The following is a 27,668-nucleotide window of genomic DNA, read 5'->3' on the forward strand; positions in this document are numbered from 1 at the left end:
AAACGGCTGTTTAGACTAGCAGAGCACAGAGAAAATTTCAGTGAAAATATGCCATTAGAGCCTGAGGCCTATTGGGAGGAAAGGGAACAATAAAACTGCTCTCTTTATCTTGAGAGAGAGAAAGAGAAGTTAGCAATCACAGGTTTGTAATGCTCCTGAGAACTAAGACAGATCTGATATCGTTATAAGTGAAGAAAAAGGTGAAATAGTGATGCTTATTCAATATTTCTCCAGTTTTTGCTCTGGCAGATATACTGGTACGTGAACCTTTCCTGACTAGAGAATGAAACATAAAACCTTTAACTCATCCTTTCGAGAGAAGCACTGGGCTCAAGAAAGCTGGATTTAACCACCTTTTGTTGCCCTGATAAAATGGCATTTAATTCAGGGAGTATTTGTGCACATGTTTGAAAGCAGTGGGAAACCTTGGTTTTACCTTACCCAAGTTTTTAACATAATTAGACTCATTACCATAAATATGTTTTTGAGGTGTATTTATTTTAACTGCATCCCCTGTTCAAAATGTTCTTTTCCCTCAAGATGTATCTCAGAATCAGCTCTCTAAGGTTTTCAGTGTGAGGCAGAAGTATCTGGAAATGGGGTCAGCATGGCGGGGCTGGATCTCACTGGTGTAAAACCTAGAGAAATTCCTTTTCCCTGACCTTCTCCTCTCTCCACCAGACAATTTATATGAAATCTTGAAGGTTTTTTTCACCTTCTTCTTGGCTATTAAATTTCACTTGACTCTATTTTTTTATTTTTTTAATGCAAGTCAATTCCAGGATGTAACTTTTGGACCTAAGAAATAAAAATCATATCTCATGGATTCTCTGCAGGCAGTTACGCAAACCTGGAATGCACTGACGAGATCCAAAAATCTGCTATTGCTTTAACAATACGTATTCACTTGGGATCAAACTGTGAAATAAAGTTCACTTTCTACGCACAAGGAATACCAGTTGTTTCAACCAAATCTGTGCTGACAGTCAATCACAGTTTGGCTGTCATTAACAAATAGTACCTACATCATTTTCAGCTTAGTTTACTATGAATTACTGCAATTACTGACAGCAGCACAAATTATTTCACCTCCTAATAATGCTAAATGAAAAGCACTTGATCCTGTAGGTGTGGAAACCAAGATATGTTTTAAAGTAGTCATTACTTTTTTTTTTTTTTTTCTTTTTTTAAATCATGGTACTATGTAAAGCTGTGCTTTTCTCACCATTGTTTTCAGATCAAGATTCAGTCTTGAAACATTAAATAATTATTCTAGTTCACACACACACACACAAAACATTTGCTGTGTGTAACATTATATATTAATATATATAATAATAATATATCCGAGTACAGCTAGGTCACTACTTTCTAAGTTGGATGGCTGTTCTAGCCAAATATTCAATAAGTTTTCACCAATTAAATGGAGAAAGAAGAAGCATTCTGTCAGGTTGGGATTTGTTTAACAACCATAAATGTCAGGGAGAGACTCAACAGTTTCTTTTCTTCATCCTCCATTCAAAGAGGGGAATTTAGCATTTATCTTCTTATCCCTGTTGCAAAGCTGAACAGAAATACTTTCTTGAAAAGCTCTCTGCCAATTATATTGAAGCTTGAAAACACAAAATGAAATCAAAGTTCATCTTGTAGCTTCTTATCTATTTGCAATCAACCCATAAATAAGCCATCATCCATTCAGTTCCTTCCTCTTTAAAAAAAGAGAGAAATCAAGACACAAATTCACAAGTGTTTTTTTTTTTTTTTTAATGTAAGGCAATTTACAGAGCCCTGCTGTTAAAAATTTACAATTACATAGATGATACAGAAAAAGAAAAGATACGGTGCTTACTGAAGTATACTAATAAGGTGAAGGCATGCTGAAAACAGATTCACAAGTCATTGGTCTTTGCTTTGACAATTCTTTTCTCTCTGAAACTATACTTTGGTCCCTTAGTTCTGTTTATCAATGATATTTTCTTGCAGCACACTTAAGAAAGTGAAACATAAATGCATTATTTGCCAGTGAGAAGCATCCTCTATTCTCATAGAGTAAAATCAGACACTTGTGTCTCCTCAGAAATTATGTTAAATGTTTACTCTTATACATAACTAGAAACTTAACATGAACCCATATTTGAAATCTGTATTCAGAAGTACCGATCTTTCCAGACAGGTCCCTGAGCACATAAAATTTTCTAAGAGCTTGTACTTAACATTGTGGAGACTCAGACTATAACACTTTAATGTGATTGTTTCAGGCTGGGTTACACTACAGATTTTCTCTGAATAAGGGTTTTCCTGACACTTTTTATCAGAGAACTTCATTAGATACGTTAAAACACAAGACCCTGCTATTAGTCCCCCGAGGGGTTCTATCACAGGGTGTTAACATGGTCTTTGCATCAGCTATTTCAATTAATAACAGTGCTTGAATCTCCCTGCAATGCCAGAGGTAGGGTGTAGGTGTCGGTGTCCAGGAATGGCATACACAGCTTCCCTGATGAAAAGCGAAACCCTGGGGAAAAGAATGAATGCGCTGATGTGTTGATTTATTCCTAGACCACTTCTTGGCCACCCCTTGGAAATTTTAGGCAGTTCTTTGGATGAAAAGACTCATCCTAGTGAGACCCACAGATGCATAACCCAGAGCCTAAAAGTTCGATTTTAGATATAAAGAAACGCAGCTTTGCTTACAGATGGAGAAAAGCGTTTTATCTGCAGTCAAGACTCAGCATTAAAAGCTTTAGTACAGTCCAAAGCAAAGGAGTCCTGGCCAGCCTCCAAATACAGAAGCCTGCTGTGAGAACAGCCTTTGACAAAGAACCGGCCATATACCTGACCAAGGTGTTTGTGAGGAGCGTGACCCTGACTTGAGCAACAGAAAAGTTGAAAAGCAGAGAAACCCTAGCCTGATGTGAGTGAAAAAAATGAAGGCTGAGACTGCAGTTTACCTGTTGCAGTATTCATTAATAGTTTCACATGTGAAGAAGTTTCTTTTCTAAAATTGTTTTATTGCTCCTAGCCACAAGTAAAGAAAGAAAGAGGGAAATCAAAAACGCTAAATTACAGTTGACAACTGGCACACGAATTGTGTGTGTTTTTTGCCTGGAAGACACCCTCTTTATTTCTGCAGGTACGGGACTTTAATAGCCCTATGCCTACTGTTTATCTTCATACTGCAGTGAAAAGAGAAAATTTTGTTATGATCACAGAGTCTTGGGGCTGGAAGAGACTCAACGGATCGTTTATTCTATCTCCTTGGCCCAAGGCAGAATCAACGACAGTTGCACCGTGTCTGACAAATGGCTGTTCAGCACACCTGGATATTTCTACTGCTAGGGACTTGGTGACCTGCCTGGTAATATTTCATATCACAATCATCATTTGTCCTAAAATACAATCAGTCTTGCTTATCGTAATTTGTCTACTAAGCTTTGTTCCACACCCTCCCTAGGGGGCACACAGAGCAAACTCACTCTTCAAAGATGTGCTGCAAAGCAAGAAGATTGCTATCAGGGGCCCATAAGCCCCTTCTAAGTCTTTGGTATTTCACATAAATGACTTTAGATCACTCGTTCTTTCCTTGTAGGACAGGCTTTCTAAATCTCTGATCATTTTTACTGCTTTCCCCTGGAGTCCTTCCAGCTGGTCCACACCTTTCTTGAAGTGGAAAGCTCAAAGGCTGAGCTCTCCAGCTCAGTCTTTACCTGTGAAAGATGAAAGGATTTCTCACGTCTTATAAACCATACCTCAATTTATAAATCTCAGTATAGTGTTTGAATGTTTTATCGCAGCATGATGTGTAAAAGACAAGATGCTACAGCTAACAAAGTCTTACATCTTTTTCTACAGGATTCCTGTCCTGACAGTTTTCTGTTAAGCACTGTTTATTACGTTATTTGATTATTTCTGCTGAAAATACCATGCATTTGTCCCTGCTGTTACACCTTGTGGTTTTTTTTTTTTGGTTTTGTTTTGTTTTTTCTTTTTTCTTTTTTTCCTGACCACTTTCAGTGTTAAACCCTCTCAGCACATGGTGTCATCTGAGAAAAATGTGAAAGAGTTGCAAAAGAGGAGTATGACATCCTCTGGTAACATTACTCTTCAAACTTTTTCTAGGTGCTTGAGAAAAGGTTTACTACTTCCTCTGGCATTCTGAGATTCTGCAAGCAAACTGATGGCTTTATATTCTCATCACTTTCCTTGTTCACTTCAGTGAAAATATGTTTTCTGTTTGCTCTTCCCAGTTTTTCCCTTTGCCTTCTCTACACAAGTGTTTAAAAACAACCCCTGTTAGCACTGATTTGATCAGCCACATCTGAGTGGTCTGGGATCAAGATCTTCAGGGCCTGCAAAGTGTTAAAATATCAAACATCTTTATGTGCTGCCTGGCCTGCTGCTTCTTCATTTGAGGTTGAGGTCTTGCCCCTCTGTCACTGGTTTTAATCATGATAGCAATCTTATCACAGATGACCTTTTTGTGAAAATTGATACCAGCAAAATAGCAGGCACTTTTTATATCTTCCCTCAAAAGCACCTGTCATCTCAGCATTCTCTGACTACAAAGCACATCTCTAAATTAAAATCATTTACACCACATTTCAGAAAGGAAGTGATTTGCTATTATAGAATTTATCAGTATTAGTTTGAAATAATTTTAGAAATTTTGGCTATAGCACTTGACAATTATTAGAATTTAGAAACAATGCACATCCTACCTACAGACTATTGGTAAGATTCACAACTACCCTACTACTTACACTGAGTTCATTTTTTGATTATAGTACAGGAAACATAAACATGCCTACACTAAACTTTACTAAATTATTTACTGTAACTTTATGCTTCCTTATTTCAGTTTTCTCTATTGGAGTGGCTAATATGCCATTCTATTCTTTTCATAAGACATCCTAAGCACTGTTTTGCATAACAAATAAAACAAAGCCAAGAATAAAGCCAGAACACAGTTTAGGGAAAAAAAAAAAAAGTCTATTACATCCTTATTTGCAAATATCTCTTTCCAAAATAAAAACTTCAAGCATGCCCTGAAGATATTGTTCTTTTAGCTTACGCAACATATCTTTTATCATAACCCAAACACTTATTTTTGTCATTATGCCCTATTTTACACTCTCTTCAGCTCTAAGATCTTGCTTTACAACTGTTTCTTCCTATCAAAGGAAACAATCGGACAAAATTATTTCTAAGGAATCCATGAGCAGGCTTCTTATTTGTTCATAGAAATCACTACTGAAAATTCAGAAGCCAACATCCCAGGTACTGAACCTGGGTTCATGCTCTTGGAATACTTTGGATATGTATTTCTTGTTCCACTGTAAGTTGCCTCCACATATATATTTTGCTACCGTAACCTCTCAGTTGTGCATTTGTCTTAGAAAATAGAAACTAAAGGCAGAAGCATTAAGTAGTCTTCTTGCCTTTCTTGTATAGGGTTAAAGTCAGACAAAAATGTTCTCTGGAAGAGGTCACAGGATTTTTTTTTTGGTCTTTCAGACACCAAATGTTTTGTATTAAGAAAAACTTATCACCCTGTCATTGTCCCAAGTGGCAGAAAAGATCTTAAATGAGTCTCTGCAAGCAAAGAAAAAGAAGTGATACTCTCACGAACCACACAGCTTTAACAGCTCACTTGAAAGAACAGTTGAAGAGCAGCTGTCTGTGTGCCAGTGATCACAAGCCTTTGGCAAAGCAAAAATGAACTTTGCTTCTGCAATAAGCCTCATCTCAGTGTATCTGCAATACAGAAACCTCTGCAAATCAGCTGCCTTTGTACATGTGACTGATGCAACACATGCAGTACCATAATTTTTGTGCACTGGAGTCCCAGAGTTTTTTGTCCCATACCTTGGGATGACACAGCTGCAAAGTAGAGTCAACTGCAGAGACCATTTGTTTCATAGCAAAATGCAATGAATCTTCTTTCATCCAAACTACAAGAAAGACTGTTATTTCTAGGAATACTACTATGATATTTAAAGAAACAAAACAAACAAACAAACCCTAACTGATGGAGGAAAAGCAGTTTTCCCTATAGTGTTTTAGCTTTAACTTACTATTTGCTTTTTTTTTTTTTTTTTTTTTTTTTAGACAATTAGTCCAACACCTTTGGAAATTTCTTTTTTTTTTTTTTTCCATGTGTTTATATCTGGTTGCTACTTTTTAGCTGTCACCTAGAAAGAAACCAAGTTGCATTCTTTCTTCTGTTTTCATTATGGCTGACTATAATTATAGACAAGCTTCAGAATACTGAAAGCAAAATGAGGGTGACAGACCTGCAGAAAGGACTTGGATATAGTATGGGGAATAGACAGATGAATGACTATTTGCAATTAATCACTTTGGCATCTGGCTTCTGACTAATCCAGCTACTCCCTTCAGAGATGCTTTAATATACTTCCTTCCTTTTTTTTTTTTTTCAGCTGGTGGAAACAAAATAATAATATCAAAAATCTTGAATATTTTTTAAAAATAAGCTGCAAGTTGATATTTTGTTTACTGTGTAAGTCCAATCTGTAAAGCTTGACTCATCTTCGTCACTCTACCACCATCAAAATCTCTGAGGCCTATCTCAGAAGACTTAAAATACTGTCTGTCTATGCTTAGAATTAAAAAAAAAAAAAAAGAAAGAAAGAAAAAAAATGAATAGATACAACTCCCCAGGTCATAAAAATTTAATTCAATACAATTTATTCTTCTGAAGGTGCCTTTCATGGCACTGCAATAATTTGCTGATTCATGTTGTCTTCCAGACAGCAGATTTCTTGAGAAAGATCTGGACATCTAAAAAACTATCAAGAAGACAGAAGTTGCTATGTAGATAATTAACTGAACAATAAAGGATGAAATCACTGCTCTGTAATTTCACCTGGTTGATTTGCACTTTTGGCCTTATATTCAAGAAAGGAGGAAGCTCTGCAAAGAAGCAGCCATAAGGATTCTCAGACTCCTCAGCTGCAAGTGACAGATGTCATGTGAATAAACTTATTCTACAAAGGGTGCTAAGGCCTTAACATATCTTCTGTTGCATCAGGATGTCACATCAGGCTCAGGGCAATTGCTGTAATATAATTGTTTATTTATTAAAGTGCTGAAAGATCAAGCATAATCATTCCCTAAAACTCACCTGAGGAATTTAAAACAAAGAACATACAGGTGGTGAAAAAAGGCCAAGAAAACTGCCACTCCTTAAACAATTCTCACTCCTCCACTAAGAAAACAGAGAAAAGATACTGGCCTTCTGTCTACAGAAGGACTTCTTTCCACACCCAGCCCAGTAGTTTAGCAAATGACGCCATTATCCTTCCTCATCTTTTGATTTATTGTGTATCTGGAAATACTGATGAGATAATTAACATTCTGCTGTACTGTCTGATGCATCTCCTCCCTTTCTCTTGATGACCTGATGAAAACAGTGATGGCAAACATAATGAAAGGGATCTTCTCTAACTCCCTTTTAACTCTTACACAGCATTCTAGAGTGGAGAGGGAAATGATGAAAATATTCCCTGACCCATAAATTCTTAGTCTACAGGAAAAAATGACTACAGACATTGCAAAATTATGAGACCTGCTCTAATTACATTACATTTGGTTTGGTAAGTAAAAAAAAAAAAAAAGGAAACGGAGAAGAAGTTGGGAAATATTAATTGGGAATTTGTGTAGCACTGGCCATAGACAAAAACAAACACACAAAGTGTCTAGTGGTGGAGAAAAGTCCTCAGGATTTCTAAAAATAACAGAGTGAAAAATGCAGTGGCATCAAAAAACACCCCAAAGCTCAGATGCCAAAGTTTCCCAGAGACAAAAGATTTTGCCACAGACAAAAAGATTTTGTGAGGAATTTTCTAGCAGCGCCCCAGTATGTTCCTAGTGATCAGTATGCAGCTGGGAAAGCCATTTAGTAAGGAACTCACTTTGAAGCACTTCCACAAGTACAGGATACATCGAACAAAACTTATTTTTCAAATGGTCTGCTCTACCTTCACACAGAAGAAAGCCATGCAAGCAAAACCTGGAGACGCATCCGTAACTATGTTGATGATCCAAGAGCTGAGCACAGAAATTAAGTGCATCTTTCCTCTGTATGGGCAAAGACAAGAAAGCAACATCCTCCTTCCCTCAACTTTCCTGCTTGAGGTTACAGAGTTAAAATGGCTAAGGTGTCAAGAGCTGTGTTCAGGGCAGTCTCATAACTCCTGCTAACTCCTCTTGATTCTCAGCGAAGGACATAAAAGTAACTTTGACTGCAACAAAAGGGTTGACAACATGTCAGAGAAAATGAGGTCATACAGCTGCACTGTATTACATGTTGTATATAGCCGGAGCTGACAAAAATATCAAGGCAATTGGATAGTAATACGAAATTCCTACCTAACTCAGAAAGGACAAGTACAGAAGATTTTGTCAGTTGAAATGTCAATCAGCACTTAGACCCAAACATGGCTGAATTTGGTCTGATGTGACAACTGTTTGATACAACCATTTTCTGCAATTTAATTGCAATTTTAACAACCAACACGAAAGATATACTTTTTTTTTTTTTTTTTTTTCCTCCACTGAAGACAAAACGAAGCTAGCCAAAGCTGCTTTTTCTTCAAACAAAATCTTAAGCTTTTTGGCATCTGAGCTTACCTGCACATCCTTCTTTCCCAGTGCTGCTGTTTTTGCTCTACTGCAGACACAGTTCATTAAGATGAATCGTATTCTGCTGAAGCTGCCTCATCAGTAAGTATTGCTGAAGCAATTTAGTAATGATCTTAATGCGCAGTGCTGGATTTTTATAGCCATCTCAATTGGCTATTAAAATACAGCACTGCACTTTGAAATTGCTACTGCACCACTTCAGAAATTGTTAGCATGATGGAGTTGCAGAAAGTACTGTTCATTTCAGTAGTAACTTCCCTCGTTATGAATGATTTCTGGAAACTGATACTTAAAATCTTCTACGAGATGGGGTGTGTGTTTTGCATATTAACCCCAAAGTATTAGAACTACTTGGAGAGTTTTTAAGAATTGAATGGTTTTGAGGGAAAAACAAGACAAACAAAATATGTATATATAAAACTGCTGCATAGTCTTCCATGTCATTTTGCTCACTCCTTTACTGAAAATGGAAAATGAAAGGAAAACACAAAAAAGGAAGTCACAATTATGACAATATAAGATTCCAAACAAGTGACACCCTGCAGCTCATAGGATACCTCTAATTTTTAAATGGTGAGACAACCCACCAGATGGGTGACATTTAAATTCTATTTCCTTGCTGATGGAGAAAGCCATTACTTTGTCAATTAACTACTTAGCTCCAAAGATAGTTGAATTTGGTCTGTCATGACAACAGTTTGATACCACCATCGTCTGCCATTTAACTGCAATTCTAACAAACAACACCTCAGATTTACTTTCTTTTTCCACTGAAGACAAAAAGAAGCTAGCCAAAGCCTGAAAAACTAGAACGCAAGTGCCACTCTAATGACTATTATTATGTGAAATTACACTAAATAAACACTACTTTTCTTCAGGAATGAAGGAGCCACTCCACACTGAATGTTTTTTAAGAAATATTTCATATGTGGTAATTTATACAAGCGAGATGGCAAGTCTGTAGTGACCAAAGGCACATAAATATTTTATCTGTGCCATAAAGCAGAATATGATAATAGCAGCTATATGCAGATATCATCACTTAAATTAAAGAATGAGACCCTGAGTCTGAGAAAAATGAAGGTGCAGATATAACCTGCCATTTTTTCTCCATCAGGCATTGGCAGCATTAATATATCAAAGTATTTTTTAAAAACAGCAAAAGCTTTTATGGCATTATCACAAAGCTTTCTAATTTTATGAGTTTCAAGAGAATACCATATTCATGTGATAAACTATGCAGATACTCACATATTCTTATATGAGACAATCCTAGCCTGCAGGGAAACTATGTCTTTTAGAGATGTTAGCTTATAAATGATGATTTTGAATTACTTTCTTAAAATTGCAAAATTATATATTAGTGCTTGATGGAGCACTTTCTGCTGATTCGATGAAATGCAGGTCCCTTCAAGCAAAGACATTTCACAAAAAAATGGTATTTTACTTTAGCTGTAGTGTCTTTTCTATTCATACCTGTGGTAAGTGATAGTGCATTACAGTAATATGAAGTGAAGCACATAAATTAGAGTTGAGAATCTAAGTAGTTTGTTAAATCTAGGTTTGTGAATATTTGCCTGCTTTCACATTTTTCTACAGCTCTCTTTTTTAAGTTTCTCTATTTTACACTGTTTTAGATCAGGATTCATGAAAAAGCTTACAGCACGGAAGGAAAACATTGAAAAACAGAAGTGAATTCACAGTTGATGAGATCATAAGACTGAAATTTTTAAAAGACTATAAGAAAAGGCTTCTGGCTAACGTAAAAAAAAATGCTGAAAACACTTTGAAAATATTAAGACATTTCTTAGCATGAAATTTAAAAGGTTTTGGAAGTTTCAAGCAAATTAACAGAATATTTACCTAACTTGCCATACAACCCCCCTCTCCCCAAATGCTAATGATTGCTGGGTAGTATTATTGTTCAGTAAATTAGAAAAAAATAGGCCAGTATAAAAGTGGGAGAGAGACATTCTAATAAAAATATACATATCATCATCAGTCTGAAGGAAGCTTTTGCAAACAGTTGTCAAACAGCAAGACTGGAAAGTTCTCAGTGTTCTCTGGAATTGGGAAGGAGATAATTGGGGTTCATTGTTTGCAAAAGCTCCTTCTTTCATTTTAAGAGTTGTAACTATTACCTGAGATAAAAAGCTAACCTTTGCCTTTACTTTAGTAGATAAAAATAATAGATTTTCTCCTTTCCTTATTGGGATCAGAAATTGTAAACATAAAAACAAACAAACAAAAACACAAACAAACAAACAAAAACACTCTATTCTGCTGCCCTGAATTGAACACTTCTATTTTACAAGACAGTCTTCGCAGAAATTTCAGAAATATGCATACTTCTACCAAACTTTCTGGACTATTTCAGTTGTCACTGCAAGCTGGATGCTATCTATGCAACAGAGTAGAAGCTTTTCCCACAAAGGCCATCAATCCAAACAAAAATACAACTCAACTTCTATGAAACAAGTACGAATTCTGGAGTAGAGAACATTTCAGTGACAATTAAAAGTAAATCTGCAGTGAAATCATACCTTATACTGATGGTGAAAATCTCTGCATCTTCTCAAATTTCTGTAACTAAGCAATGGGTTAAAAAATATACTACTTAAAGCATACTGATTCTTTTCCTAGTACAGTAGGAAAGCTTCATTACTACGTAGTGACTTTATTCTTTGTCATCAAGAATAAAACAAATAGCTATGTGAAAAGGAAATCTCCCACGTGTTGCACAGTTGCTTCAGGCCAGCACAGCAAAACAATGAAATGGAAACTCTGGAACTGGTTATGCCGAATGACTTCATCTAACATTTAGATGAATTTGTATAATTAAAAAAATACATGCATATAAAGCCCTTTGTATTTATCCCATCCTATTTCTGAGTATTTTATTGAGATGCCCAATTTAGGAGCTTAAACTTGGCTGACTAAGACTTCTTCTTTAAGAAATTAAATAAGATAAGGAGGATAGCCATCCACAGAGAGATACAGAACTGGGCTAACAGATGTATTAATTTCTAATTTAGAGCTCCAAAACATATCAACATCCCAAGTGAGTTAAACAAAAGTCCCCAAACAGTCCTAATTCGGACAGCAGGAAAGAATAGAAAAATAAGTGCCCCAAAAATATCTTCCATTAGATGCCCAGAGCTGGGTTGGGTGAACCTGATCAAAATGTACCATTGGCTGAATTCACCAGGAATGCAAAAAAATGCATGTTTACAAAAACAGAAAAAGAGATGTAGCTGCTGATTGTTTCAGAGCCTTTCCATGCAAAATAGAGTGAATAAAACAGAAACTGTAGCCATCTCTGCAAGATTCTGATGCAGTTCAAACACTGAAAGGATAGTTACTATTGAATTATCATAGAGGACGAGAGAAATTAATCTTATTTCTCTATAATTTTATTCTCAAACCACCACAACTTCCAGATAGCAGAATAAGTTATCCTTTATATATATATATATATATATATTCCCTGATATATAATAGAGCTTAAGATATCAGTTAGGTATTGATAGAACCATAGAACCACAGAATATCCTAAACTGGAAGGGACCCACAAAGATCATCGAGTCCAACTCCTGGCTCCACACAGGACCACTCAAAAATCAGACCCTACGTCTGAAAGCATTGTCCAAATGCTCCTTGAACTTCAGCAGGCTCGGTGCTGTGACCACTGCCCTGGGCAGCCTGTCCCAGTGCCCGACCACCCTCTGGGTGCAGAACCTTTCCCTAACACCCAGCCTGACCCTCCCCTGTCCCAGCTCCATGCCGTTCCCTCGGGTCCTGTTGCTGTCCCCAGAGAGCAGAGCTCAGCGCCTGCCCCTCCGCTCCCCTCGTGAGGGAGCTGCAGGCCGCCATGAGGCCTCCCCTCGGCCTGCTCTGTTCTGGGCTGAACAAACCAAGGGACCTCAGCCATCCCCCATACATCTTCCCCTCTAGACTTCACCATCTTCATAGCCCTTCTTCAGATGCTCTCTGACAGTTTTATGTCCTTCTTGTACTCTGGTGTCCAAAACTGCATACTGTACTCGAGGTGAGGCCTGAAGTTTGTAATTCACTGGCCATATATAGTACAAAGTTTTTTGTAGGCTCTTAGAGGAATCTAATACAGAAGTTACAATAAACACCAAAAATCAACTTTAAATTCCTTTGTTTTGAATGTCTGCCCATTTGTTCCCCAGAAACAAAAGCTGCAGTGTATGTAATCCATTCTCATTACTGTTAGCCTTATTATGTTTCAATACAGAGCAAGAAAAACATATTACTTAAGGACAGGGTTTTCAGTAGTGTCTAAATTCCATTGATTTTCAATAAGAAAGCTCCCTTGCATATCCTTCCTCTGTCACAAACCTCAGCTACTGCAAAGATACTGGCTGCTATAACCTGCAGAGAGTCCTGAGAGTGTCTGAAGTAAAACACCTACTGTTTATTAAATACTAAGCAAAGCCATCACAGTGAATCATTAAAATTGTATGTCTGACTGAAGAGACGTAAAGGAGGCATAGAAAAGACAATCTCCCAAGCACACAAAAGACAGAAAGATCCTGCAATGATCCGAGTTAGCAATTAAGTTCCAGACACTGACTATAGACATCACCCAATATTATCAATCAAGTGTGGCAACCTGATGAATGCACAACTTTAAATATCTACATAGCTGCAGTTCTGTTTGACACCTCAGTTCTCTGTTGTGAAACTCATTTGTGTCTTCATTTATCTCTTTTCCAAAAAAATCGAGTGAAAGAGTTACATGGACTTTTATTACACATGATGCTTGGACAGCTTTTGTAAAGCAGCAGGAGCAATTGCACTCGGACCTCAATTTGAAAGGGCCCAAGCACTTTACCACTTTCCAACATATGGCCTTTCCCTTGCCATATGCCCAAAGCCATTGCTACAAAATGCATATATAACTTCTTATGTTCAAAACAGATTTGCAAAATTAACCTTTGTCTTTTGTATGCTGGTTGTTGGCTAGAAAAACTAACATATATTAAAAAATATCCAAACTTTATGAACTCATAGCTTGTAATGCCCTTGTCCTGAATACCTCAGATGAAATTAAAAGGGTATTTGTATGAAAAGCCTTGCAAATTTCCTTCTTTATCACCTTCAAGTGCTGAAAGATATGATCTACTACACAAAACTAGAAAAGCTAGTGATCCGCAAGTTTAAGTTTTTACTGGGGAGCTAAGAGTTGCTTTCATGTGGTAAATTGTCAATGCAGTGAAGGATGAACTCAGTAATTTACTGATAGAAGCAGACAGAAAAAGAAGCATCTGAAAAGATCTGCTGCTTCAAATTTAGTGCAAAACAGTTGCCTTGTCTAAAAACACATTCGTCTTTCTAACTTTGTGAATAAGCTTATGAGTAGGGAGGCAGGAGCTGGTGCATGGACTACCATGCAAAAAGTTGTTTTTTTTTTTGCAAAAAACTATCAACTTTTTTTTTTTCTAACCAAGTTTCCAGTTAACTTATATATATATAAGTTCATATAATATTGAAGTGAAAATTTAAAAAAGATATTTGGCTTAGCAATAAAATTCAGTATTTATAACACATAACCGTAGTAAACTTCTTATTCATAAACACATGGCTACAAAATTGATGTTTGTAGCACTAAGCAGCAAAGCTTCTTTAGCTTATCATAAAAAGCATTTTTTTTGTATCCTCCCTATTTTGTGGAAATAGAAATATAAAAATAAGTACTTGCAGGCACACAATCAAAGCAAACATCTTGCAAGAAAGTTATTAATATATGATTGCCTTTCCTGTCCATTTCCACGATGCTGCTATAATTTGGTCATGGTGAATAACTTTTCTGTTTCATCACGATCTGAAAGGATATGTTAATTTTAGTTTAGTTAGCCTTAGGTTACTCAAAATGACTGTTATATCATATACTTAGTTTAATTCCAAAGCTTTAAAACCACTGCTGCCTGCACTAATATTCTGATTTCACACACACAGGAAGTCTCAACAAATATGCTTTTCTGTTAGAAAGACAGTTTAGCATTGTAATTGATGACAAGAATCCAGACTTTGATGGTTTAGCTTAAGGTGTATGTTTAAATCTACCATGCTGTTTGCCAAGAGTAGAGGATGATATTTTAAGTCTCACAGAGAACCATTATATACATAGAAGAGGTATAGTATAGAGGATATTGAAAACAGTGCACTGTCTCTGCTTACTATGAATGATTCTCAACAATTCTAAGTGTATTAGAAATAAAAAAATATTACTGGCATCAAAAACTACTTAGAAGTATACTGTAATATTCATATGAGATGAAATGTAAAGGAAAGCACTGAAAAAAACCCTACAGATTATTCAGTGCAGATGAAACAGGCAGAATAATCTCATATGTATGAAATATATTGGACGTGAATTCATTCATTTCATGTGTATGCTATTAATTAAAGACTTGCTTAAGAAACAAAAGGCAAAAATCTACTGTCTCTTCATTCTATTCTCATACACTGTGAAAAAAAAAATAATTTTCTTTGTCCAGAAATTAGATATAAAAGAAAAATAATGATCTAACAGCTAATAGCTGTAACGAAATTTCAGGCAGGAAAAACAATAAAATTAAGTTTGTTAAAAAATAACTTCTATAAATAATAATAATAATAAAGCATAAAAGGAAAGGTGAAAAGAAAATATAAAATTTCACTTCAACAAATATTACTCAGCTTCCTGTGAGATGCTTTACAATTTGTAATGATGCTACTAAAAATTTGTGTGTGGTTTTGTTGTTTGGTTTGTTGTGAGTTTTGTTTGTTTGTTTCTGTAGGCTGAAGGTTCTGTTAAAAGTGATAAAGGTGATTTAGACTAGGCAAGGCCTTCTCCTAGGCTTCCATGGAATTTTTTTGAAGGAAAAAATAAAATTCTTTTATGTATCTAGGTAAATTAGTAGTCCTTGTTCTGGAGATAACTGCAGGAGAACCCATCAACATGAAAACAGAAAGAAGAGGTTGGATACCCATGAAATGTCCTTAATAAAGGGAGAATTCAGAAACTCTGCATCCAACATCAAAGGTCCAACACAGAGGAATTTTAGAAGAAATGTATCTGCTGTCAATAAAAGCATACTATTTCTGTCTTGCATTTATTCTGAAGGTAAGGAGCTATCTCTACAGCAAACATGAAATGAAACAAATCACGACTTCTTGAATTCTTTATATTCCAGGAATAGACCTTCAACAATGAATTCAAGTTCTACCAACCTAAATTCACTGTATTTCAGTATTTGACAGGTCAACTAGTTAACCAATCGACAAAATCAGGTCCTATTTGAGCTACGAGAGAGGTCAAACATCAAGGTTAAAATGGATGTCTTTTTATGTTCATATTTACCTTTAGGTCCTTTGAACAACTTGATCTCTACCACGGTCTCCAGAATAGGTCTTCTTCGACGAACATACAATCGGACTATGGAGCCAGCCTCTTTTAGGGCCTCCACAGCTTTGCTGTGTGAGACTTCTGACACATCCACCTCATTCACTCGCAAGATGCAGTCATTGACCCTACAAGAAAAACAAAGAATAACAGATACTAAATGCTTCAGCTGTTATTTTGGACTGAGCAAGGTTTTGTCAGTAGTGTTATAAAACGAAAAACACACCACTGGCAATTTTACCAGATGACAATCTTCATGCAATATGCTAGTTTAGCAATGAGATGGAAACAGAATGCATCTCTCCAAAAGACATCCTGGATTCAAACTACAGTCTACCTACTCACCTACATCATACTCACCTACTCACCTACCACCCTCCATCATAAATTGGGGCTGGATCCACTGAGTGGAAAAGAATACTAAACATCTTGGTTTTGCAGACTTTATTAAAAGACTTTTTACTAATATCATCTAGTTACAACATTCATGATGCATGCTTTTACTACTACTACCATTGCTCTTAAGGAAATATGTTAATTTAATTTAATACAGAGAGATCAGTATTCATTAAAATACCTTCTTAAATCTTCTTAAATCTCTCTTACTTCTTCAGCAGAGCCAAAAATTCTTAAGTTATCAAAACACAAATGCTGTCCTACAAACAGCAATTTAAAAGAGAATATTTCATCCTAAATAACATGAGTAAATTTCATTGTTTATGTTTTCACCACAAAATGTGTCTCCAAGATCTGCTGTTTGGTAATAACATCTATTTTTTATAGAATACTAAAAAAATTCCCTCATTTTCTTATTTTTGGTTATTTGCTGTGGATTAGCTAATATATTCACCCTCAAAACAACCTAATGAGGTGGAGTAGTATTTTCCATATTTTACAGTTAAAAAGAAAATCTACACTTTGACAGCACTAAAACCATCTTCATAGCACCAGGCTAATATCTTAACTACTGTGCCAACCTTTCTTTGCAAATGAGTGTAAGTAAGAAACGCAAATTCCAAGCAACTAGATGAACTTAAACTATACTGTTCTTATGTGATGAACATTTACTATGAGATGCCTGTAAGTATTTTGGGTACTGAAGAAAAAGGCATATATAAATGAATGTGTTCTTTTGCATGTCTGAAAGGACAATCAGCAAAGAAAATATGGAATGCTAAAAATATTCTCATTTTCGCTGTCTCTACACATAAAGACTGACCACGAAATACAACCCTTTACAGCAAAAGAACACTTGAACTGGATATTGCTCAGGAGTCTTAGCACATGAAGAGAAAATGAATTGTTCACAAAAGATTATCTGAACTCTGAGAACTTAGAATGGACTTTTATTATATTCGAGTGCTGCTGTTTTTGTTTAAAACAAAACAAAACAAAACAAACAAAAAAAACACTACTCGAAACCAAAGATTTTTTATGTTATCAGCCTTTTGAAAGAACATTTACCAGGAGAAATACTGATAATATCCTTCAACTGGCAATTGGTCTGACGTGGAAAGGACAGAAAATTGAAACTCCTGACAAAAAGTACTGTATTGCAAAGTTTCTAGTTTTTGTTCAATGACTGGGTTTCCTGCTTTCTGTCAATGCCAGAAGCATTCATGTGTAATTGTGTGGTTTGGCTGTCAAATTAATAAGTGGTCTAATATAAATTGCTTTTTTCTATTAAATAAATTATGAATGCATCCTGCTACTACTTCCTACTCAGATAGTAATTATGTCTAAACTGCTACTCTGTCTTTCTATTAATACTGCCATATATCTGATTTCTGTCAAATTTCTGACTCTTATTGTCATACTTAAAATACAAACTATACGAATGCTAATGAAGAAAACACAGGATCCTAGCCATTGGATAGTTATGAAGATGATAAAGAGGGAAAAAAATATAAAAACACTAAAAAGAAGTGTTACATTTCTTTTGTTTCATATACTCTGTGCACTGCACTGATAAGTATTGATACTACTCAATAACCCTATATATCTACAACCTCTCACAAAGGTTCTATTGATGCCTCTGTAAAAGATATTAAAAAAAAAAAAAAGTCTTCCAGAAAAAGTCAACTAAGAACACGCAATTGTAACTTGCCAAAATCAGTAAGCCACACACATACTAAATAAAGCAAAAATGAAGCAAAGCCTTTGGAAAAGGACATTTACACTCCGACAGAAATCCCACCCTAGAATTACCTATTCCCTTAAAACTGTAAGACCATTGTTAATTAAAAATACTCAGATTAATAGTACTATTGTAGGATGAATGTAAGTGAGATAACACAAAGCTGCTCTGGTGATGGAAGTACTTCACTACAAAGTATTCTGTTTGTATACTAACTTTATCAGTGCAGATGTAACTCTGACACTAATAATCCTATTTAGTTTGCTATGATGAACCCACCTAGTGTGAGATATCCACCTATACCCTTCCAAAGCCACAGCTCCATCACACACACAGGGTGAATGTTTTAGTTTCTGTAACTAAAATATATATATATATATTGAAAAAAATACATGCACATGCATCTGAGCGTGCATGTGCATATATAAGTACCTATAGAATTCTTATGGCTTTAAAACAATTTTTAATGGACACACTGATGCAGCAATAGATCAACAGTGATCTCATGGGTCTACAAATATTCATTGATAATATTCAGACCACTAAAACAGCAGGTCCACTGTGAAATGAAATAAAGGACATAAGCTGGTGAACTGATCTTAACCTTCTTTTTATTATTATTAATATAGACGCTCCAGAAGCTTTTTAAAATTTTGTACAATCCAGTTAAACAGTGCAGTTTCTACCATTCTCAAGTTCTACTCTCTTAGTGACCTATAAATGCTGCAGCAGTATAAAACTAAAATAAAAATAGCCAAAAATATTGGTAAATCCAGCATCAGAAAATTCTTTTAGCTGTTGAAGTTAAGGTCTTATCACTTAGAGGCTATAATTTTGCTCTTGTGAACAGTCCTCCAGTGTATTTTCCCAGTTTCATTGAGATGTTCATGTAAAAACTATATGGCAAAAATATATTTCTTTTGTTGATACATGAACTCCCTTCCCAATTTATCTTAAAATCTTCCCAAGGTGGGTATACACTCTCTGTGCAAGTTAGTTTCAGGCCCAGCTTCAGACATGTTTAACAAAAGATCTGGCCCATAATCCAAATATAGTAATACACAAGTCAAAAAAAAAAAAAAAAAAGAGATCCCTATACTAATAACTATATTTGTTCCACAAAATCTCCAAGTCGGAGGAAATTGTTCCAACAAACCTCGTTTCCACAACAAGAGATTTTTTAATACTAAAGCATTTATCTAATAGAATCAGTACTTTTAAATTATTGCCACTCTACTTAACCTTTCTCCTTGAGAAAGGAAATATGTTCATATGGTTACTTTTTAAGATACTTACAGTAAAAAATGTAAAACTTTCTAATGAAAAAAGCGGAAAAGGAAGTTGTATTCTAAGCTATGTCTAATGAGTTTTGCAACAATTAAAAAAATATATATTTTTTAAATTCTGAACAAAAAGAACTGTTAAAAAAGTCTTAAAATGTAGAACTTTAATTGCTAAGGCTTAATAATACAGTCTCAGCATCTGCTGATGCTATGGGTTCACAGAGTTCCTGGCTAAATTTACTCATGTTTCTTTGAAAAGCAACATGCGATTGGAAGTATTTTGGAAACTGCATGTACCAGGTTGAAAAATAATGAAAATATGTTTGCACCATAACTTAAAAGAACATAAGCCTAGAAACAATGTTCATGGTATTGTTTCCTTGAAAAAAGAGGGACTACATATCTCAGTTCAGCAAAGCACAGAAGTCTCTGATTTAATTTTCAAGTACAAGTAATCTTATTTCTATTTTAGCCAAAATACTCAAACTGGGACTCGCATTATGCATATACTTCAATCTATTCAAGTCACCCATGCAGGTAACTGCTAAGTTAAAATTAAGCGAGGCAGCTCGTCCCATGGCATGCTGGCTCATCTAAATACTGTTACAAAATGGATATATTCTACAAGAATTTGTAGAATAATTCAGATATGAAGAACTCTGGCTCACAAAATACAGAACACAGTACATGCTACAACCACATCAAGACAGTTACAACTGATGCAAGAAATATGAGAGAGATTTTGCCTTTTAAGACAGGGTCAAAGATGCAGAGGTTTACCAGTAGCTGTTGCTATCTTCAACACAAATGAGTGGTTGGATTAATTACAAAAAAATACTATGCTTTAAGGGCTTCTTCCAACTTTGTTCTAAACCTGACTACCTTCATCTGAGTTTTCTGATTACTAATTTCAAGAAACTGTGCAGACATCCTTGAAAAGCTGGTAATTGCTTCAGTCAAGTTGTAAGAACAGAAGATGAACGCGGCCCTTAGGCACCTATCAGAAATATAGTAGGCGACAACTGGTAATGATTATTCTGTTCAGTCTGTTCTACGCAATATGGTGCCCTGCAGTGAGACCCAAAGCAGTCTAGTACAGCGGCAAAGAGCTGCAGAAGACCAAATGGTCCTGCCAGGAAACATTAACCCTCTTGCAATTCCATAGAGGAACTACTTGGAACCAACCATGGTCTCAGGAACAAGGGACTTATCTGCGCTCCACAGGACAATGCAGACGCTAAAAGCTGCAGTAATCCACAGGCCTTAGTTATCATCTAGACACCTCCAGACTCATTGGCAGTCTATTAATGGGGCAGCCCTGCTTACACAAATACAGTTACCCTGATTTCTACTGCAGAAAGGCCAACATTGTCAGATCATTTTGAAGCAATTCTAACTTTTTCAGGTACTTCCTCAGAAAAGTTAAAATTAATATGGACTTTATTCTTTAGCCAAAGCTTAGAAATGAAGAAAAAAAATACTGTTATTAAGGGAGAATCAGTACAAAACCCTAGGTACCAGACAGAAATGATAAGTAAGAGAGAACTAAACTTTCATTTTGTTTCTTTGCTCCTGCTTTGTCTAACCTTTTCAGCCACAGTTCCCCTATAAAAGGGCTGATGCTTCTTTTTTTTTTTTTTTTTGCCTTTTTTTTTTCCTTACAGACGTCACAAGAACAAGCACTTCAAGCAGGAACAAAAGATTATAGGTGACAAGTTGAAAGGACTGACTATTATCCTTTCTTAAAGATATCAGTGAATCATAATGTAAATACATTACCTGACCCCAGGAGAACCAATCTAGTCCATTAGTTAGGGAAGACTGCCACCTCCATCCCATTGTTGACTTCTTTATTTTTTTTATTTTTGGGGGTAATTTTGATATCCACCCTCCCCATCTCATGGTAAGTAAAACGTATAGCATATAGGGATAAAAAATGCAATTATTGGCACTGGCCCATAAAATTTCTTTACATTATTATTATTATTGTAATTTCAACCAAGAATGCAGAATAAAGGATCTCAAATTTAAAAAAGCAGTCTTCAGATCTGCCTATTCAATTACTGAATATAAAGCTAAAACTAAATGCCAATGATACACATGTACCATGGGGCATACTGTTTTTTAAGTATAATGATACTTAGACACATGATCCAATTTCTGTAGCAAAATCACATATACCCTCAGGCCCCTTTCTGACATTGTAAACTAGTATAAAACTACTGTTATGTCCAATTTAAAAATAAAGGGATAAAACATAGCAGTAAAAGAAAATTTCAGATCTCATTTGCAATTTATGGTTCTTTCTGCAAACTAGAGAACATCAAGTGCTTATGAAAATAAGTTTGATGAAGGCACCAGCCAATCCTAATTCAAAATTTGACCCTTATGTGTTTTATAATGAAATTCCATATATCTCATAGAAGAGTTACTGGCTGAAACATGGCTGATAAAAGTTATGGTTTGGGTGGAAAAATAATTTATGAATGACTTGAGAGAATTTGAGCTGAACTTAATAAAAATCTGAACTCCTACGAGCAATCTTGTTTTAAATATATATGCAGATATTACAACAATATAATGGAAACCCAAATGTATTTAACATGAAGGCAGTATCTGAAGTATATTTAACCCACGCTTCCAACAAGGGCAGAATTGTCTGTGGTCTTGAGAAAAGCAGATAAAAACTAAAGCCAAAAGTTTGGTTTGGACTAAAACCAAAGTGTTGCAGTGTTGCAAGAGAGAAAAAAAAAAAAAAAAAAAAAAACGAAAAAACATCTTCCCAATTCTTAAGCAAGTGCCATTCATGTGTAACAAATAAATTGAGGAAAAATATAATGTTTTTCCCGCAAAATGTTCACCCGATGCCATCCCAACTCTTTCTGTACAACTTTGAGCCGGTCACTTACTTCCTTTTTCATAGTCTTCAAATAGAAGATGATAAACCCATTTACCTTCCCCTTACCTTTTTCTTCCGTTTACACTCTACATAAACTTTCCAGAGGAAAATCTCCACATTTTTGGCTAATCTCAGGCAGGGACCAGCCCCCAGTGTAGCCTGTAGGCATACTGACCACAACAGATAATGAACCAAAGCAGCTCTCTGCCTTCTGGCTGCATTCACCCTTGAACCCAGCCCTTAGAAGTCAGAGATGAAGGCCAAACGCTTCCACCACTTGCAAAGGGGGTGGGCGGATGGGTCTGTATGTGTGTAAAGACAGGGAACTAAACTCTGGCATAGCATTTCTGTGAGTACATAGAGCCAGATAGATGCTTTCTCTGTCTGTGCTAGCAAACCAGTTTCTGTGTGTTGGCTGTGTGGAGCCTGAAAGCTGAGACGAGTCCTGTCAAAAAGCAGGGTGTGCTTGGTTAGGCCTAGTGCTGTGCTGCTGCAGCCTCAACTCACACCAGCAACCAGCTTGATTTTCAGCCAGAGACCGAAATCAAAAACCCTAGGAATGTTTTCCATTTAAGAATATGTGTTGCTTTTACAACAGAGTAATAGAAACCCTGCAGCAGTATCTGCAGCATACCACCAGCTGTCAGCCCACACCTACTGGCAGGAGGTTTTGGTGAGTGACCTGAAGTTGTGTTAGTTGTCCCCACAGTTCATTGTACACTCCTCTGGACCGTTGCAGCAGTCTTGGCATAGAAAGAGCGATCTACCTTTCCGAGAGGAAAGTCAGTCTTGATCGTGTTCCCTCCCAGCTGAGAGAACAGAAAAGAAGCAGAACAGAAAAGAGCAGGAGAAAAAGCCTGTGCACAGCAGACCCTGCTCGCTCCCCCTGGACTGGTGCAATGTCTTGGCTGCTTTTCTGATTGTCCAGGACAAACTAGCAGGAAGCCCTCATCCTCCAGAAGGCAACAGCCATGTGGGATTGCACCAGAAAGCAGAAAGCATGGGGGAAATTCCTCCTCTGTATACCAGGAGCCCAGTTATGGTTTAGGAGGAAGAAATGCCTACTGTACTGCAGTCAAAAATTTCAGATCACCTCCAAGAGGGTTTAAGGTCATACCAGCCTGACTTGCAGCTGTGTTACCAGAGGACTTCCATTTCATTTCCAGAACAGAGACTGAAGGCAAATTGTCAGGGAACAATTCAGATTTCAGAAAACACTTCTGAATTTCAGAATGTGTTATTGCTTCAAATGATTGTGCATTTCCATAGCCTGTTAATAACACGGCCTAACTGAGACCCGAGACATAACCAGCACAGCTATAGAACTGTCAGGAGGCATTTACATTTATTGTCCATTGCTACTGCTTTAGTTACTCATGGATTTTTTAGTACAACAGCCATCTTAATGAAATGTCTATGAATTAAAGAGTCTGCATTACAGTAACTGCATTTGGAACACAAGCCAGTGACTGGTAACAGTATCAGTAAAAATATTAGCACAGCAGCTCCTTATCATGCACAGCATGCCTTCTCCTCTCTCCCTGTGCTTCATTTATGACTCTAATTTCTATTTTGGAAGTTGTAAGTCAGAAACAGACAGCATATGCACTATATAATTAGGAATGGAAAAGTCCCTGCAGCCTTTAGACTGCTAGAAGAAAATATATTTAGAATCTTTAATATGTTCCTATTCACACAGTTTCAATGGAGGACACATTAGCATTTGCTTTTCTTTACTCTTTTTTTTTTATATATATATTATTTTAAAGGTCTTAAACTCAGCTGCAAGACTTCATTCTAGGCACAAACTTGGCTAAAAAGCAGTTTATCTGTTGTTTAAAATACTTTGGATCATTTCTGCATTCTAGCCTAATTCTGAGAACTTCCTGGGGAAAGGCTGGGGCTCTCCTTCAGTTAACCCTTTCTACCACACTGAACAGATCATATTAGCCTTTTAGGCAGTATGCCTGTATCATGGGATGTCTATTTGTTTGGAAGTGCTTATATACATCTCTTCATTGAAAATATCTGCAAAGATACTATCTAGTATCCAAGAGAGTCTGAAGACAGCTCATATACATCAAATTGGCACAGTGAAATCCAATGCAGGGTTAGCCACACCAGCACAGACACTGGCAGCAGTAGATCTAGCATGGAAAGCCACCTGGATTGCTGTTTACCATATGTCTACAGCCAATTATCATTGGTAAAGGGCCATGTTAATGCCACTCTGCAACTTTGAGCTCGTTTAGAGCTAGCTTGAGCTCCTGCAAAACCAGCCATGCAATGGTTGATTTCAAGAGGGGGCCCATTAATGGCTACCAAAAGGAATAAAAATAGGAAAAAGAAAAGGACAGGCTCAACCCTACAGTGCAAAAACCTCTCTCACAAATTAAAATCAGAGACCTTGAGGGCTGGATGGCTGCAGGGTAAGATGGCCATCACTCAGGCTGCACCGAGCTCCCCAGCCAAACCTTACCATCTATGTCCTCACTGAGGAGCACGACCCACCCAGGAATCCTGCCCTTTGCTTAATGGAAACACTGCTGCCCCTGAATGATCAAGCTGCAGGGAAGATTGGAGCTAAAGTGTGGTTGAAGGTGTTTCCCTGGCTGCAAAGATAAAAGCTATATGAAACCATAAGCCAGAACAGGGGTCCATCGGACCTGCTGTTTCCTTCCAATGGTGGCCTTTACCAGATGGTATAGGAAAAGAACAATACAGTATTTACCCAGAATACATTTTCAGATTCTGATGACTCTATGGTTTCCTGAATCACATATACTACTATTTTATTTAATAGCCTGAGCTAGGTTCCTTTTCCACAAACTTAATTTGTTTTCAAAACCCATGTACACTTCATATCCACAGTGTTCTCTGCCAGTCAGTATGGCTTTGCTACCAGTTAATAAATAAACAAATTCATTTGATCTCCCCAAATTCTTTCATTAGAAGAGATAGCAAACATTGCTCCCTGGTCATTCTCAATGCTCTGTTTCTCTCCTGTGCTTAGGAAACAGGACATAATCTCTTGCCTTTCATAACTGATTTTTCATCATCATAAGAAAGGCCCTGCTAGACAAACTCTACAAGCCAAAGGCATATAGCTGATCTAGTGGTCACACTAGTTACCACCAGTGATAACATTTCAGAGAAACCCCACCCCTCCGTCTTTCTATTTATCTGAACACCTCTTGGCTGCATCTACAGATTGATAAGTGAACTCTGGAAAACAAACAAACAAACAACGACGACAACAACAACAACAACAAAAAAGCAGTTCAAGTCAAAGCTGTTTCTATTAGCTTTGTTTCTTGAAGAAATGACATTGTTTTACATTGAAAAAAATTTCCAGCCAAGCCAAAAATAAGTCATTTCATTCTAATACATTTTGAATTAAAATAAAATAGAATAAAACAAAATAAAAGGTTACACAGTCAGGGAAACAAAAATCAAAACAACCATCTGCTGTCTTATTATCCAATATCACCTCCTAGAAAAATGATTCCAGAGCTGAAGATGTTCCACTTTTTATAATGCAATGCTCTTTTTAAATTGCAGTAAAAATCTCCCATTATTCTGGAAAGCATCCTCAATATAAGAATGAAAGTAAATTTTGCCTCTTGCTTTGACTCGATTAAATATTTAAATATATTTCAAAAATTGTCACCACAATGTGTCCCTGATCAATGCTCATGATACCCATAGGGACGAGGCCCTGGTTCACAACCTGCACCTTTCTCTGTGAATGACATGTTTACTGCAACACTGCTCTTACTCAATATTTGTCTTTCAGGAAGTGAAGCAATTTTGGAAGTAAAGAATAAAAGACATTTATTTCATAGCTCTTCCAGTTTAATTACTTTTCTGGAAGATGTGGGCTCATGCTTCCTAGGAAGAGGATGGAGAATGCAGGTTTCCCTTCAGAGATGAGCTGAAAGGTGAATTATTATTTTTTTGTTTGTTTGTTTATTATTTTTTAATAAAGGAATCCCTGACTTACTTTTCTCCCTTTGCCACTGAAAAGCAATGTGGACCTAATTTTGCATCAAAAAATGTTTGCTCAGCTAGTATTGCATGCTGAAGTCTTTTTAGACCTGAAATTTGTATACAGCAAATTTTTATGTGGGGATGCAGCCAGCACTCCATTAAGAAAAGCTCACAGGCAAGTGAGACTTAAAAAAAATAGCTTATTTAAACAATTATAAGTCCAATAAGTAAACTGTATAATTTAAATTAATTCCCACATCTGTTGAAGACTTTTAAAAATTTACTACTGCCTAATGCACTAAACATGTATATTTTAAGTTGTTGATTTCCAAAAGAAACTTGGTAAGCAGTTAACCTGAGTCCATTCTTAGGCACAAGAGTGAATGTGTTACTAAATTTTTAAAACTAACACTGCAGAAAAACAATAATTTGACCTTATTATTATTATTCAAAACTTTATAAAAGCTGAAGCTTCAAAAAAACGCATGAATGCTCACTGCATCATATTGACTTGGAAGTACTTGAAAGTTACTCATGATGACCTCCTGGAACATGACCGACAATATTCAGGAGCTAAAAATGGTGGTGAATTCCACAATAACTCCAAATATTGCTGTCTACATCCTCACCTTAGGAAAAAAAAAATACTGTCAAAATTTCTCATATATCTGCCCCAAGGTTGAGCCAAGGGAACAACAACACTATGAAAAGTATCATTTTTATTTTCTCTGATAAAATCCAGAGGTTCAGGATGCTTCTTGGACAAACCCATCGTATACTGAGAAGAGAAGCAAAACCCCATTGGGTTTACGCCTCCCAGAAGAGCCTAACCTCCTTACACATGCTTTGAGAACAGGAAGTAGTCGTTAGCTAATAGCTAATCTCGCAGGGTGTAGCTATGTAGAGTTGAGAGGGAGGAATAGCTAGCACCCATTCAATTTGCACACAGACAGACTCAAGCATACACTTTTTGGACAAGTCAAGTCTAAACAGACATACAATAGGAGGACTTCTCCATTTGTTTTTTTCCTTCATCACAAATACCTGAAAGCAGAATCATACCCTGTTACTACATAAGGGACTTGGAAGTATAGCTATTCTAAATCACTTATAACACAATGATTTTCTGCATCAAACTTTCAGCTATTGCTTGACTAGCATAACTCAAGGCAAATTAATTCTCATTTACTAGGTAGGACACACCTATAGAAAGTTTGTACGGAGTTTATGATCTTTTGCTTCACATATTATTGTTTTAAGACATATTACGTGCATAAGGCA

At 36.4% G+C, this 27,668-nt stretch overlaps 1 protein-coding gene across 45 annotated transcripts in view; it reads right to left on the reverse strand.

Moving 5' to 3' along the window:
- Positions 1-27,668, reverse strand: part of DLG2 (discs large MAGUK scaffold protein 2) — a 1,058,052-nt gene that overhangs the window by 309,979 nt on the left and 720,405 nt on the right. For all 45 annotated transcript variants that reach the window (XM_083797000.1, XM_083796967.1, XM_083797009.1 and 42 more), the window contains one exon: positions 16,037-16,206. In XM_083797000.1, the coding sequence (XP_083653126.1) occupies positions 16,037-16,206 (170 nt within the window). The remainder of the gene's footprint in view (positions 1-16,036; positions 16,207-27,668) is intronic.

This window comes from Anser anser (genome assembly GCF_964211835.1).
Source record: "Anser anser genome assembly, chromosome: 1".
Classification (NCBI taxonomy): Eukaryota; Metazoa; Chordata; class Aves; order Anseriformes; family Anatidae; genus Anser; species Anser anser.